Source organism: Notechis scutatus, chromosome 1 (genome assembly GCF_049901735.1).
Source record: "Notechis scutatus isolate UNSWTSFEM ecotype Mainland chromosome 1, rNotScu1.2, whole genome shotgun sequence".
Classification (NCBI taxonomy): Eukaryota; Metazoa; Chordata; class Lepidosauria; order Squamata; family Elapidae; genus Notechis; species Notechis scutatus.
Genome location: NC_142009.1, coordinates 28,676,169 through 28,692,089, shown reverse-complemented (window position 1 = coordinate 28,692,089; position 15,921 = coordinate 28,676,169). Strand labels below are relative to the sequence as shown.

Genomic DNA, 15,921 nt, shown 5'->3' with positions numbered 1-15,921 from the left:
ATGTCCTTGGTCTGTTGCACTGTTGTATCATTGGTTTTATTGTTTCATTGAGTTTACAGTTGCCAGAAAGTCAAGATCTTAAGGTACCATCCCCTAAGATTATTCATAATTAGCATGCTTCTAGAGCTGGATGAGTCCCATAGCTGGAAGATGCTAGATGATGATGATGTAAGAAACTGATGGACAATGTTTTTGAGACCCCAATTCTTCACACGGTGCGTGATGAAAGCATCCCAGCCATCCATTTTTCCCAACCTAGCCCAGTTTTTCCCCCTCTCATGAAACTTTCTCCAGCAGAGGGCACCAGTGGGCTGAAATTCAGGCTACCCTCTGGGTCTCCAGTGGCTCTACAAAGTAAATTTCATCAATCCTCTGGTTTGCCTTCCCTACAATCTCACTTGCTAAAAATGACTTCCCAGGGGAAAGAAAAAAACAAGGGACGGGAAGTAGACAAAATTAAGAGTCTGAGGCCTTTTGCATGGTGCTGTTATGCTAGGTCTTTTTCTTTTTTTCAATCTCTAGGCAATCTTCTGAGGTCAAAGTGGTTCAGAGGAAGAAACAAGCTCTAGGGAAATCACACTAAAATCAATTGAAACAAACCTGTCTATCATTCTGAAAACTTTGCAGCTGAGACTCTGCTGCTATCCTAGGTAGCCATTTACGGCTTTGACTATATACAATAGCGAAGATGGACTTCCATTCTAGCAAGCAAGAGAGGCCACGATATGGGCCAATATCATTGCTTTCAAAATCTGCTCTCTGCACAGTTCTACATCATTCACTAATCTAGTGGGTCTGGGCTACATCCTACTGTGAACTTGAGGACTGCTTCACATTTCCTGTCTTCCTCCCTTGCACTCATGTATACATGTATGCATACAGACAGAATAGACCTCATGCTAAACTATTGCTTAGTTTTGACATAGTTTGCCATTTGAACCCTGCCATTCTTGTTATAAGCTAGCATTTAGACTTAGTGTGCCATGTGAACCAGGCAAACAAAGCTAGTTTAAATAACTGTGCTTAAACAAGCAACGACTGAGCACAAACTCTGACCAATGCTATATCCTCTGGCAGTGGATGGTATAATCTAATTTATAATGGGAATTTCCAATTTTCTACCCTGCATCTCCTACCACTCATCTTCCAATATCATGTCGTGATATTGATCTGTGGTGGTGCAGTATTGCAGGCTAATTTTGCCCATAGTGAGGAGTTTGATGCTGACCAGCTCAAGGTTGACTCAGCCTTCCATCCTTCCAAGGTCAGTAAAATGAGGACCCAGATTGTTGGGGGAAATATCCTGACTCTGTAAACTGCTTAGAGGAGGATGTAAAGCACTGTGAAGTGGTATATAAGTCCAAGTGCTATTGCTATTGCTTTGTTCATCTACTTTCTCCAAACCATGCCTTTTTTTGCATCTGTCGTGCCATGCTTACCAAGATCAGGATTCATTCATGGGTATTTGAAAGTTAGGTTACTTTGAGTTGGTGTGCATTATTATATTGCTTGTGCTAACATTGCTTTCTTCCAACTGAAGTTTGGATTCTGCGTTCTGTGTTTTGAGACTCTATTTTGGAGTTTACTTTGTTTCTTTTCATTGCAGCTGCAGAAATTCCTGATTCTGTGCCTGAACCACTGTTAAAGTTGTAAAAACCCTGTGCTCTTTTGTGCCTGGTTACCTAAATATTCCTATTACACATTTATTTTCGTTCACACTCCCAGTTGGTTATGATAAGTTTTCTGTATGTCAACATGCACTTATTTATAAGCACTTGCATCAGAAGAAAAACTTGGTCACTGTAAAACCTCCTTCAGAAGTTTTCAGGCAGGAAAATGATGTTCAGAGGCAGAAAGAGAAATGGAGCCAAGATTTCTCAAGCATGTCTTCCTTCCTCAACCTCTCATAGTACAGGCTGTCTTTTAGGCATATAATGTATTGGTCTTTGTTTCACCGTCTCCCCACTTCCTAAGATTTCCCCCTTTGTTTCCCCCTCAGAACTGTTTCTGTCAGCTGGTCTTCTTGGTTCTCAAAAGGCCATTTTGTCATCTCTCTTGTCTCCCAATTGATTACCCGCCCTCTCTTATTAGCCTTCCCTCTCTTTCTTTTCTACATCCTTCCCTTGTTGTGTCTCACAATTCACAGATTTTTGTGGGAGAAAAATTATTAGCCACATTCAAAGGTAGGTAATCTTGCTAGCCACCATGTGTGAACCAGGGAGAACAATTTGTTTTACGAGTTGCCACAAATTGCTATTAATGAACTACAGATAATTGGAGAAAGGAATCAACGCTCTGGGGTTTATCTTAGCTCCACCCCACCCCATTTCACAGCTACAAATCCTCACACTTACACAGTATGTAAGATAGGCAGCAAAGAACGTCCTATTCAGCAATGTTATGACAATATTCATGAATTAGTGCAAACGAGCCTTTATATTATCTAGGTTTGTATGCACATTTGCAAGTCCTTGGCTTGTGACCACAATTAGGACCAGAATTTCTGCTGGTAAGCAGGGCAATCGTTAAGTGAGTTGCAGCCAATTTTACGAACTTCTTCTTTATGACTACCGTTGTTAAGCAAATCACTACAGGCTTTTATGACTCATGTGGTTGTTAAGTGAATCCAGCTTCCCCCTGTTGATGTTGCTTGAGGGAAGCCAGTTGGGAAGGTCATAAATAGCTCTCATATGATGACCCTGGGATGCTACAGCTGTCACAAATACATTACGGTTGCCAAGGGTAACAATTCTGATCATGTGATCATGGAATGCTATGTGGTGTGGCCTGTCAGCCGCCAGCCACTTCAACAGCCGAATCAGAGTAGGAGGAGGCATGGGAGTCAAGGTCAGCATCAGGGTAACCTGGGAGTTCCGAGGGAGAAGAGGGAATGGAGATGGCAGAGAGAGAAACAGAGGTGGAGCCTGGGCCATCCGTCCTCCCTCAGATGGAGACTCAACATGTCCGGAGGTGGCTGATGAAGAAGAAGTGGAACAGCTGGGTCCAAGGCCTGACTGCGCAGAAGGCAGAGGAGAGGAGAGCAGTGGAAATCCATGGGCCGATCCTTGGGAAGGAAGAGCCACCACTGCTGGTGAAGCCCCACCCTCGCACTGGGGATAAAAGGCAGGGGGCAGAGATGGATAGATGTGGCAGACAACTGTTTATCTCCCGGCCACATGGCCTTGAACTGGTCATGTCACTTTTTTTTTCAGTGCCATTGTAACTTTGAGTGGTTGCTAATTAAATGATATTTTGGTTGAGGATTACCTGTACTTGAAATGTATTTGTATATATCCTAGCAACTGTGCTTAATTATTAGAGGTTCCTAAACTTTTGGGTTGGTAGGCATATTTGGAATTTTGACATCTTGTTAGAAAATGGCTACGTGATGAGAATGAACAATCACAAAACACCCCTTAAAACAAATTAAAAGTAACTCCTACCACACCCTTGTATCTCCCACTCCAGGATGACCTCAAGCTCTTCATTTAGCCTTTGTACTTTTTTTTTTTTGGGGGGGGAGACAGATGAACACAAACCTAAACAAAACACATTGCCATTACCCACTTTACTTTAGAAGAATAGTTCTGGACTCTAAGACTATCCTCTTGGTACTGGAAAAACAAGATACATTTTGCTTTGCAGCCTGCTACCTTCCCAGTTTTTTTAAATGAAAAGAATCAATAATAATAAGAACCATAATAAAATCTGCTTAGACAAGAAGACAGGCCAGATACAAAGGAATAACAGGGGACATACATTTGCTTGGCAGGCACTGCACAAGAGACCAAACGAAGGCCATTTCCTGAGACCTGAGGCTCTATTAAAGCTATTCCTTAATACAGCCACGGTGGTGCAGTGGTTAGAGTGCAGTGCAGGCTACTTCTGTTGACTGCAGGCTGCCTGAAATTTGGCAGTTCAAATCTCACCAGGCTCAAGATTGACTCATCCTTCCATCCTTCTGAGGTGCATAAAATGAGGACTCAAACTGTTGGGGGCAATATGCTGACTCTGTAAACCATTACAGAGGACAGTAAAGCACTGTAAAGTGGTATATAACTCTAAGTGCTATTGCTAATCCATAATAGGTTCATTTGCTTTTACTGGATTATGACATTCTTCATAATCCAGTAAAATATTTATAATCTTGGTTGATATTTCCTCCTCCCTTGCCACAACTGCAGGCCAAAGTGAACAGAGGTTGCCTTTTCAGGAAAGGATTCCACAATGCATCTCACATCTATCTAGAGACACGTTTTCTCCTTTACTGCATGGGCTTTAGAGTGGATTTTTTTTTTTTAGCAGAGTGGATGAGCATTATAGAAATAGGGAGTAGATATTAAGTCCTTCCCTCCCTAGCACTAGCCTCTCAAGTAATCTCCCATGGGGCAATGAGGGTGCAAAATAGTTTTCACTGACCATGATGGAGGATATTGGGAATTTTTATGACAGAGAATGATGTTTTTATCTACATCAGCTGCCCTAATTTAACAGCACAGGCACAACCTACTTAGGACAGGGACTCAAGTAGACCATAGCTCAGCAAACCTGCCTCTTGACTTTGAAAATAACGTTTCCAGCCCAACTTGATTTCTGATTGATTCAAATCAATTTCGCAAGGTCTGGACAACAGATACTGAGATGCTGGGGATGCATCTCCTTAAATGTCCCCAAGCAGGACCCATAGCGTAGCTGCTTCATGGTGGAATTTAATCTGCTCTGTGCCACCTGGATCTCTGCTCCCCCCCCCCCCCAAAAGTAGACTTTCTCTTTCTCTTTCCTACCACCCCATTGCAGGGTAAGGCCTTGACAATTTTCAATGAAATAGCATGGAAGAACATCCCCGCCTCAATCCCAGCTACCTCAAGCTAAAACAGGGTCATGTAGGGGACAAGACTTATTTGGAACACTTTGGGAAATTGATGCCCATCAGTGCCAGCCATACTGATGTCATCAAACATTTGCACTGATTTAATAAAGCATTTTACTTGCTACCTTGCAAAGAATAGGCAGATCACTGCCCATAGACGGCATGTGATTCCCTAGCCCCAAACCGTGTGCTTTTGCCTTCAAATTTGGTCTGTGTGAGAGATACAGAGAGAAAGAGAGAAAAAAAGGTTGCTGAAATGGCCCCGGTACTCTGATTGCTCCGTTACTTTTGTGGCTGGTTATTTATTTCTAAAACATCCCTTGGTATGATGAAATGGCTAACAGACCCTGGGAATGTAAAGAGAGCGCATCTGTCACAGGAGGAAGCAGGACCCTTGTTAAGCTTCCCAAGTCCAGGAGAGGACATTTGAGAAAGAAACTCAAGAGTGCCCTAGTCATGCTAGGTATAAATTGAGTTGGATTAGCAGGCTTTCAAGATTTATCTTGCTACATTCCACTTGCAATAAAGATCTTCACAGAACATAGAATATCAGAGAGTTGGAAGGACTTCTAGGAGGTTTTCTAGTCTAATCCCACTGCTCAAGCAGGAGACCTTACCCCATTTCAGAAAAATGTCTGTCCAATCTCTTCTTAAAAGCCTCCAGTGATGGAGCACCCATAACTTTTGAAGGCAAGCTTTTCCATTGGCCGATTGTCCTCACTGTCAAGAATTTTTTTCCTTAGCTCTAGGTTGCTTCTCATCCAACTCATTCTTGTTTCCTGAGTCTGCTCGCCTCAAAGGGCATAACTCTGGGAACAGGGCAAAGCTTGGCCTCTCGTAGTGCCATTCTCAAAAGACTTATGGGAAATAAAAATGTCAGTCAACCCCCTAGGACAGCACCTTTGTCTTTGCGAATAAAGCCTCCCCCCCATTTAGGGTACTTTTATATAGAATAGAATAGAATAGAATAGAATAGAATAGAATAGAATAGAATAGAATAGAATAGAATAGAATAGAATAGAATAGAATTCTTTATTGGCCAAGTGTGATTTTGTCGGTGCAATTTCCACTGTTTCAATCTGTCTCCAATCCCTCCAAAGCAGGCCAAAGCTGATCAGTACGAGAGTGCAAAAACAAAGACCACCAGCAGCAGCAGCATTTTGATCATACCACTTCCCCTGATCCACTAGAGATCCTGGAGTTACAAAAATTGCCTACATTCCACTCAAAAAAGACATTAAGCAATGAGATGGTCAATGCAGCATGTGATAAGCATTTGCCTCCTATAAAATCAGAATAAATGGCTAACGGGAATTGCTTTGAAGCCCCTAAGTTCTCTTTCCTTTGCTGCACTTTATGGCCTCCGTGAACTGCTTTGGTGATTATGCTGGCCCTCTCACAATGCCAGGCATTTTTCTCAGTTACCATAACCACTGTTTGTAGGATGCTACTTTGATTGAAGTAGAGAAGAGGGGCAGATAAGTTCAGGAACAGATTGCTGAAATGTAGGGTTTGTGCTGTCCAGACAGTTTAGAGTTAATGGGATTTGGGATAGTTAGTTAGGAATTGTGAGCTGTTCCCTTAAAGGAATGGCTCACAATTCGTAACTAACTATCCCAAATCCCATTAACTCCAAACTGTCTGGACAGCACAGGGTTGCAAGGTCTATTTGAGTAGAGGGGATGGGATGAGCCATGGAGAAAACAGGCATCAGGACAACATGTTTGAGGAAAATTCCATCTCTGCTTCAGCTGCAAATAAATGGCAGCTGAACCAGGGGAAAAAATAACTAAACTGAGCTCTCAAACCTCACAGACAATGGACTCCTGGAGTTCAAGAGGCAGCCCCTTTGCTCCTCACTCGTTTTATTATTTTTCAACAGAAACAATACTGAGATGTCTGATTTAAGCAGTATATAAAATCATACATTGCAATGTCAACCTGTCAATGAATACTTCAGCTTCAACCATAACAACACAAGAGCACACAATAGATACAAACTCAAGGTTAACCGCACCAAACTTGATTGCAGGAAATACGACTTCAGCAACAGAGTGGTCAATGTCTGGAATACTCTACCCGACTCTGTAGTTTCTTCCCAAACCCCAAAAACTTTAACCTTAGACTGTCTACTATTGACCTCACCCTTTCCTAAGAGGTCTCTAGGGGCGTGCATAAGCGCACCAACGTGCCTACCGTCCCTGTCCTATTGTTTCTTTTATTTTTCTTTTATTTTTCTTATATGTACCCATTTCATGTATTCATAACTATGTATACACTTATACTTATTATCTTGTAAACAATTGACAAATCAAATAAATAAATAAATAAATAGATAGATAGATAGAGTAGATAGATAGATAGATAGATAGATAGATAGATAAATAAATGAATGTCCTTGGTTGAGCCTGCCTTCTTCCGTATGTTATTGGTTCATTTTGATTAATGTGGGGGAAGATCTGCAAAACGCCATACAATATGTCAGCTCTGTGCCAATTTAGATATGCAAACATTCACTGCAAGCATTTAGAAGCAGGACAAATGGCTTTTAAAAGGCCTTATTGTTTTAATGCATTTTCTACCACCTCAATCGAGAAAAAGCTTTTTAAAATCTTACTATCTGTCAAACTACCATCTGGTTTATTTTCTTTCCTCTTGTCATATTACCAACTTTATAGGGACTTTCCCCTCTTCTATTATTTTAAAAAAGAAATAATGTAAAAACAATGTCTCTTGGGACAAATTTGTTGGCTATGTTGGCCATAATAAATAAATACATTCTATTTTTGGAAGCATGAAGATGGAGAAATTCATTAAAAGAATTGCCTCCGCCCTACCATCGCAACTTTTGGATCAGATCTCCATGTGAGTCTACAAGGTCTGTAAAGGATGTGCATAAGTGCACAATCGTGCCTACCATCCCTGTCCTATTGTCCCCATTTATCCATACTATATTCTTACTCATGTTTATACTTATACCTATTATCTTGCAAGCGATTGACAAATCAAATAAATAAATACAAAATAAAATAAATGAATTACTCTTTACGAGTTGCCAGCTTGGGAAGATTCTTGCACTATTTCTGAGTTGGAAGTCAAATATAGTCTGATCAGAGACCAAGCATTAGAGGTGGTATTCAGCAGGTTCTGACCAGTTCTGGAGAACCTGTAGTGGACATTTTGAGAACCAGCAAATACCACTTCTGACTGGAGATTTTACAGTATCCTTCCCCTGCCATGCCCACCAAGCCATGCCCACAGAACCGGTAGTAAAAAAATTTGAATCCCATCACTGCCAAGTATGTTAGCAAAGTCTAAGGAAAGTCTGTCACAGCTTTGGGACATGAAGGAAAAGTTCTGGGCATAAATAATTCCTTCCAAGGTAATCTAGAGTGAGAGGTGAGGAGAGTGGAGGGAGCAAGAACACTGTGTGATCAGTACGTTACTATTTGCCGGATACCTAATGAGCAAGGAAAACTCTCTTCCAACTCAAATCAGTGACCTCATGGTCTGCAGCACTTGGGGCAGTAATATAGAAGTACTTTGCTTCTGAACTTTAGGCAGGAATTGCCTTTTGAATAACTACTCTGCTGTGGTGCCTTGCATACAAAGGGACTTCAATGTAATTCTACATTATTCTCATTTATTTTCTCCCACTGGGGAATAAAAACTGACATAATTAGCATTCTAATAACTTGCTCGTATGACACAATGGCTAGGAAATGTTTACACCCTGCTAGTTACAACCCACTAAGGTCTTACCTGAGTGGCCAAGATGCCATGGCTGAAGCCAGTGTTGTGAGTGCCAGTTCCAATGACTCCAGCAGCTGCCACATCCGACACAGCTCCTAAACTGCATCCCGAAACACAGAAAAGGGAGAGATTTAGCCGTGATCCATTCCAAAGGTAACTGTTGAGACGATGATATTAACCAATGTGACACTGATACAAAAAACCTAGTTAACTGCACCTGCTCTGACTTCAAAACATGCCCCAATGAGTTTTGAACATACGACACAGCCTGTCAAGCCATAGAAATGGAACACTGACTATGAAGGGATGTTGGATGCAGATTTGTAATTTTGATCCTGGAGTGATTCCTTGGATTCGGTATATCCTGGCAAGAATATACGTAATCAGGGGTGCATGGATTTCTGACCCTTGTGAAACTGAAAATTTATTCTTGTGTGAGCTCAACTGGCAGGGGAACTACCTCCACCCCAGGAATCCTTCTGTGATTCCTCTAAAATCCAGGAACTTCCCATTTGAGGGGGGGGGGGAAACAGTTCTGGAGGTCCATGCACTGGTTATTACTCTTGGATAACCTTGGCTGTGGGGAAAAACAAGTCAGTCTCCTTCTATGCTGATAGTTTTTTCCATCTATGTGTCACTGCACACAAGTGAATTTGCATATGCTCCTATAAGCTTATTTAGTTTTCCACTTCACTTTAAAAGAATTCATTTGCCACTCCGAAAAAGGGCAATGGGGTGAAGGATTCCCTCTGTATGCAATTATAAGGTCTTTGGAGTTAACTGCACCTGAGCTCCTGTGCTAAAATCATTCTGCGCCGCCATAGAAGCAAATTTGTAATGTATTTGACTAATTTAGGTGAGTTGAAACCTGGCCATAGAAACCTTCACTAGATACAGCATTCTAAAAAAAGGTCCTCTCCCCTTCCCAAAATGGTTTGATTCAATTTGCCATTCAGAATTTCATCACACATCTGGCCACATTTTATAGACTAGTGATAATATTTGTCCTTAGATGCATCACAACTATCTGGGGGTTTTATAGGGCGTGTCAATTTTTTCAACTTTCAATTTCCAAACATTATGGGTACTCAAAAGTTGTGACATGCCTTGGGGATTGTAAAGATATTTTGATTCCTTTGATATAATGTAGATGTGCTTAGTAAGTAACTACATAAATATCATAACTTTTTAACATTTTGTTTTTTTCAGCGAGCAATATGCCTACCGTCTCAGTGAAGGTTTACTTACATCGGTAGAGCTAAGCCATGTTTGTTCAGCTCTACGTTCAGATGAGAAAGCAAAATCCCTGCCTCTACTGTCACTTGCTTCTTCTCTTTGTCCACCTGCAAGAGATAATATATTGTCGTGTTAATCAAAGAAGCGGTCCTGGGGGAAATATTCGATCAGGACTTATCATGTATGTGCACAGGCCAAGCATAATTTGGAAGAAATGCATCAGACGTCCCACAAGTATTGCACTAAATATTTGATTCTAAAGCAGCAGCATCTTTTTCAAGCCTGCATAGAAGTTTTTTTTTTTTAATATTCATCCTGTAATAAGTTATAAAGGGCTGCTGTGCTTGTTTCTTTATAATTATTTTCAAAATGAGCATGAGTTTTAAATACAGAGCCAAAGTCGAAACACAAAAACTCATTGAATAACCATACAGATTTAGCACTGTGAACTTTAAATGTGATTTATAGATTAACGTGATATGACAATTTTAACTTATTGGATCTTTGATGATCAGCCTTAATGAAAGCAAAGTATGGTTTGGCAAGATATATTGACTGTTTCCTAGTATGATTTGATTGCTTATTTGTACCCTATGACTATTATTAAGTGTTGTACCTTATGATTCTTGACAAATGTATCTTTTCTTTTTATGTACACTGAGAGCATATGCACCAAAGACAAATTCCTTGTGTGTCTAATCACACTTGGCCAATGAAGCATTCATTCATTCATTCATTCATCCATCCATCCATCCATTCATTCATTCATTCATTCATTCATTCATTCATTCATTCATTCATTCATTCATTCATCATATGTGAACCTAGCCAGAACTACTTTCCACTCCTTTACCAACATCTAGGACGGGGCTGTCAAACTCACAACCCGTGGGCTGGTTGCATCATGCACTGGCCACACCTACGCCCACTTTAGCAAAGAGGAAAAAAGTCACGATACATCATGTGACGACACCATGACAACACGAGTTTGACACTCCTGGTTTAGGAGCTCTTTACACGATTCCTAGCAGTCTTTAGTCTTATTGGTTTGGCAGCCTCTTTCATAAAAGAAAGGAAGCCTATGGGATTCTGAAGCCAAGTGAGATGAATCATGAACCTGACCCAGTGCCATAGCCCTTTTACCTCAAGGATCTTATTCATCCTTCCCATCTGGATCATGAAATCCTCTGTGCAGGCAATGTCCGATGGGGAGTGTCCACCACCAACCACTTTCACTTTCTTGCTTTTCTGCCTGGCCTGAGCCAAGATCTGCAAAGATGTTAATCACACGTTTGCACATTTAGAGTAGCAATAGCAACAGCACTTAGACTTTTATACTGCTTCATAGAGCTTTGCAGCCCTCTCCAACCGGTTTGCAGAGTCAGCATATTGCCCCCAGAACTCTGGGTCCTCATTTTACCAACCTCAGAAGAATGGAAGGCTGAGTCAACTTTGAGTTGGTCAGGATTGAACTCCTGGCAGTGGAATGCAGAGTTAGCATGCAATACGGCGTTCTAACCACTGTGCCACCATGACTCTTATGTAATCCAATACTTTCTCTAGGCTGTTTAAGAATTTCCATAAGGTGTAGCTGGCACAATAGAGAGTATATTGTTATATATAGAGAACAATGGGATATAGGGAATAGTAGAGAACAAGTAAAAAAGGTAGAGAACAGGTAGAGAATAATCAGTCATAGAGAACATCAAAACAACAGAACACCTGGCTGGATGTTGCTTGCTTACCTCTCTGATCTCATCAGCTGTCGTTGGCTGGAAATACATTTCTGGAGAGGAACCATATGTTCTAGCCCAGTTCTGGAATCTGACTCCACCTTCACCATGTGCCTAGTGCCCAAAAACACATAGTGGAAGCTCATCCATTTGAGAATTCATTGTAGAAAGGTTTCATGAAAACTGCCAGTTTTATCTGTACCCTTCTGGGAGGATATTTTTAAAAACATGGATGATTGCTTTGCTTGTAGATTACCTTACTGGATCAGCTCCACTCAAAATGGTAAACTACATGCACAAAATGAAGTGCAGTAAGATAATTCACAGATTCTAAAATATAATTCTTCCAACTAATACATTAAGTATTGAGACAGTCTACTTAAAAAAAAAAACATGACTTTTGAAACAGTTGACTGTAGGCCCTGCATTATGAAAGAATGCTAGCTGGGGATTTCTGAGAGTTAAAGTCCACTCATCTTAAAGCTTCTGAGGTTGAGAAACATTGATCTAGCTGACCTTAAAGAAAGACCAAATTAGCCTCTGATGCTGATCTTAAAGCTTGGTTAAATTCAAATTCTTGCAGCATCTCCATGATGAACAAATAACCTGTTCCCAGACTATTTTGGCAGGGTTGAATCTGCAGGACTGTTTGACTATCCTCAGCAGATTGGAATGTCCGACTGCCTACTGACTTTTTACAAAAGTGAATGCCAAATTAATATGTGTAATTGCTGTCTTGGTCCAGCCTACTTTCTGGAGGACGGGCCCTTGATAGCTACTCTAATGTTCATTCCCAGCTTTAAAAAAGGATTTGAAAAACCAGAGCCAGAACATCAGGGGTGAAAAATCCTCTAACAATCCATTTAGATGACAAAAAAATTGGATAGTGTTTTGTCTGAGTCTGAAGAGTTTAGGAGCAGAACCTTTCTGCACACTAATGACTCTTGGTCAAGTATCTGAACTGCCCCTTTAAAGGATACTGCGTTCCTCTGGTGAAATGAAAATCCATTGATATTTCAGCATTTGTCTTGGAAGTTGGAGGTTCCAATTGTAATCTCTCATGATCAACAACTGTTTGCTCTATGTATGTAGGCTTAATACTGTACTTAAACAGGAGACCACCAGGAAATCTAGACCTATAGTCCAGATTAGGAAGTTAAAGAAATTGTATTGGAAGAAAGCAATGACAAATCATTTCTGTATTACTGCCAAGAAAATGACATGAGCAAATGTCATGTACCCGGAAGAAGTCAAACTTGATTGAAGAGAATCCTTATATTCATGAAATCCTTGGACAAAAAAAATCAGGACACATTCCTAACCCCTGAGCTGTTGTATCCATAGCAAACATAGTTCACAAATATTTAAATTCCAATGCTTTTTTGTGCCATGGGAACTGGAATTCTAATGGCAGAAAACATTTTCCATGGGAGACTTGGTAGCTATTTGCAGCAGGTTATGAGAAGGTGAATTGTGTTTTTACTTCCCACCAGGTTTTCTAGTCCTCAGCTTATTCATTTCTTTAAAATATTTGTCTTCTGTTACCCATGAGAAAAAACCCTTAAAATAATTTACTTATGGGTTCTTTCCCTTACTGATTAGTGGGGATACTTCCAAAGAAAAGATTACATAAAAGCCACATATTTTCAGATGCATTCTTAGAAAGACATAATGCAAAGGACTAGTTTTGCTTGGGGCACACAAACTATATATATTCTACATAGGGGAGGGATCTTGGTACCCCAGTATTAAAAGAATTCTGATCCATGTTGAATCTGAGTGATTGCCCAAGGCTTCAGATAAACCATGCTGGAAATGTTTTAAGCAGGTGAGGAATAAATGGAGCCATTGCTTCTGGGCAGGGTATGCTGTACCATGAAGTAGTGTTCTACAGAACCTGCCACTGAGGTGGTTCCTTTTGGAAATGGTAATAAAATAAGCAAGATAACTAACACAAAAACCTCATTTTTCAAATACTATAAAATCATCACTTCTCCCCTGTCGGTTCAGTGCCATCAAGATAATTCCAGATGAGGTTATCTTTCCTTGGGCGTCCCAACCCAACCCATTCATCATTCCAACTGTAGTTTCTCCCACCATTAAAACAAATATTCTTACCATTATACTTGGCTTCTGTTGAACCTCAGAGGGAAGATTTGCAGAACGGAAAGTCCTCTAGTAAAGAGCCCTTTAAAAAGAAAGGAGTGTGGGGAATTTAAAAGTTGAAGTTTTTAGATGTTCACCAAAGAGCAGAATTAGAAAGACAGGAGGCTCAGAAGAAGCCAAATGATGGAATACTTCTCTGTGTCATAAGGACTTTTCTCCAGGATAAAAGGGGTTAATGAGTAACAACTGCAATGTTGGTTTGGGGGTTAAGAAATTTAGATTTGGGATGAAAGCTAAGCAACTAGCCTATTTAATTAACAGATAGCCCTGAGAGATTCTTTGAAAAGAATTGGGTTGAGTAATAAAGAAAGGAACATTTTATGATTAAAGATGTTTGGCATAGGTGTTTGGAGAAAGACTAGAAAAATCAAAGAACTTTATATACATACATTTACATGCAGTTTTAGGATTATGCCTAATCATTGTCACTGGGTTTTGCTTCTAATTCTTTTATTTTTGTTAAGTCCTCCCTTAGGTTACACATTTATATTTTATATCAATAATAATTTTTTAAAATGATTAAATGAAAATGCTTGATATTACAAAAATGCTATATAAAATGTGTCAATAAATCAAAGATTGCCCATATCAAATAAAAAAAGCTTTTTTTATATTGGGTTATTCTTGAACCAAGTCTGTATCAAAGCATAAGACAAAGTTCTCTTCCCCCCACCCCATTATTACCAGTTTGCCTCTATCCCAAACCATTGTGTGCAAAGGCAGAAACATTTACCAATGAGGATTCAGTGCATGCTTTGTTGATCAGGTCCAACCAAAGTCCATCAATTGAACAAGCTGTTTCCAAAAATGGTCATTACTTATTTATTTATTTTCATAAGAACAGCTGTCCTTTCCCTTCCCTGAGTTTACATTTATCTTATTGGTTTCATTCTGGTATTTTCCCCAGGCAACACCTTCTAGAATCTTGAATCTGTCTTCTATATGTTAGCTAGAGTGTGCCTAAAGTATTCCATATAACTGCCAGTAAAGTAAATGAATGAACACCATCTTGCTTTTCTCTTGTACGAAATTCAATGAGAGCTTAAAATAGAGGTCTCCAAACTTGGCAACTTTAAGACTTGTGGACTTCAATTCCCAGAATTCTCCAGCCAGCATAGCTCCTGATCACCTTGCTTTCCACATACGAAAACGGCTATGAATTTCCCAACCAAATCTTGTCTTCCAATTATTGTAGACAACAACTGGCAAAGAAAGAGCCGTTAAGTAACAGTTTCTAGACACAATTATTTGTTGTCAGGATAAATTTTAGATACGGAAAGAGAACAATAGTCTGTTGGTTCCTGGTTAGAAAGGCATCAAGATTTGAAGATCTGTTCCTTACTCTCTTTCAGCATCCTGTTCAGTTTGGTTTTAAAAGCATAGCTTAACAAGCTTAATATAAATGTTGGACTCTTACGTAGACAAAAACCACAATTAAGATGGCTGATGAAGAAAGTTCAAGGCATATTTCATTTGGATGTATTGAATGAATTGTACTGAATTATTATGATGCTGGTCAGCCTGCTGTTTCAACTGGAGTTTGCAATTTATCACTAAACATAGACTCATCATCCCTGCAGTAGGCTCAGACTCTTTCTGAACCTCACAATTATTATCTTTTCTTACTACAAGCTTAACCATGTCAATATCTTTTTAGACATCCTTAAACTTTTATTGCTCAACAGCATGTTAGTTTCTCCTCAAAAATCTCTTTTCAGCAATGTGCCAAAGTGTTGAATGCTGAATAATAGATTAAAAAAACAACAACCTCTAGTCCCATCCCTCTTTTTCAACTCCAGGCAAAAGGCTAAAGTTCGACTGGAATAATGACCCTGTTAATCACAGAATGGTTAATAAGAACAGTGTATCAGCAAGTTAGCTATTATCTGGTTCAGAGTCCCATTAATTCTAGAGGCCCTTGGGCACAGCCGAACACATGCAATCCCCTTGGTGGGATGGGTGTCTGCTACTCATCCACAAAATTGAGGACGCTTCAGAAAACCAAAGGGTGATGAAATTACAGTCCAGATTGCAAAAGACATTTGGACATGGCATCCTATACCTTCGCAGAGCTCACTATGTGTGGTGCCTTACCAGAGCTTCTTCTTAAGAGGCCTAAAATCTGCAATGGGCCATCAGAAAACAACATGGCTAATGAAAGTC

At 40.0% G+C, this 15,921-nt stretch overlaps 1 protein-coding gene across 3 annotated transcripts in view; it reads right to left on the bottom strand.

The window, feature by feature from the left end:
• The window catches only part of LOC113414517 (L-gulonolactone oxidase-like), a 30,751-nt gene extending 16,862 nt beyond the window's left edge, over positions 1–13,889 (bottom strand). Inside the window, exons 1-5 of one of the 3 annotated variants that reach the window (XM_087959963.1) lie at positions 13,711–13,889; positions 11,605–11,706; positions 11,003–11,128; positions 9,872–9,966; positions 8,633–8,723 (exon numbers count right to left, since the gene is read on the bottom strand). In XM_087959963.1, the coding sequence (XP_087816089.1) occupies positions 8,633–8,723; positions 9,872–9,966; positions 11,003–11,128; positions 11,605–11,706; positions 13,711–13,713 (417 nt within the window). In that variant the 5' untranslated portion in view covers positions 13,714–13,889. The remainder of the gene's footprint in view (positions 1–8,632; positions 8,724–9,871; positions 9,967–11,002; positions 11,129–11,604; positions 11,707–13,710) is intronic. The other 2 variants (XM_087959969.1, XM_087959973.1) reach the window with 2 other exon arrangements.
• Between the last annotated feature and the right edge of the window lie 2,032 nt (positions 13,890–15,921).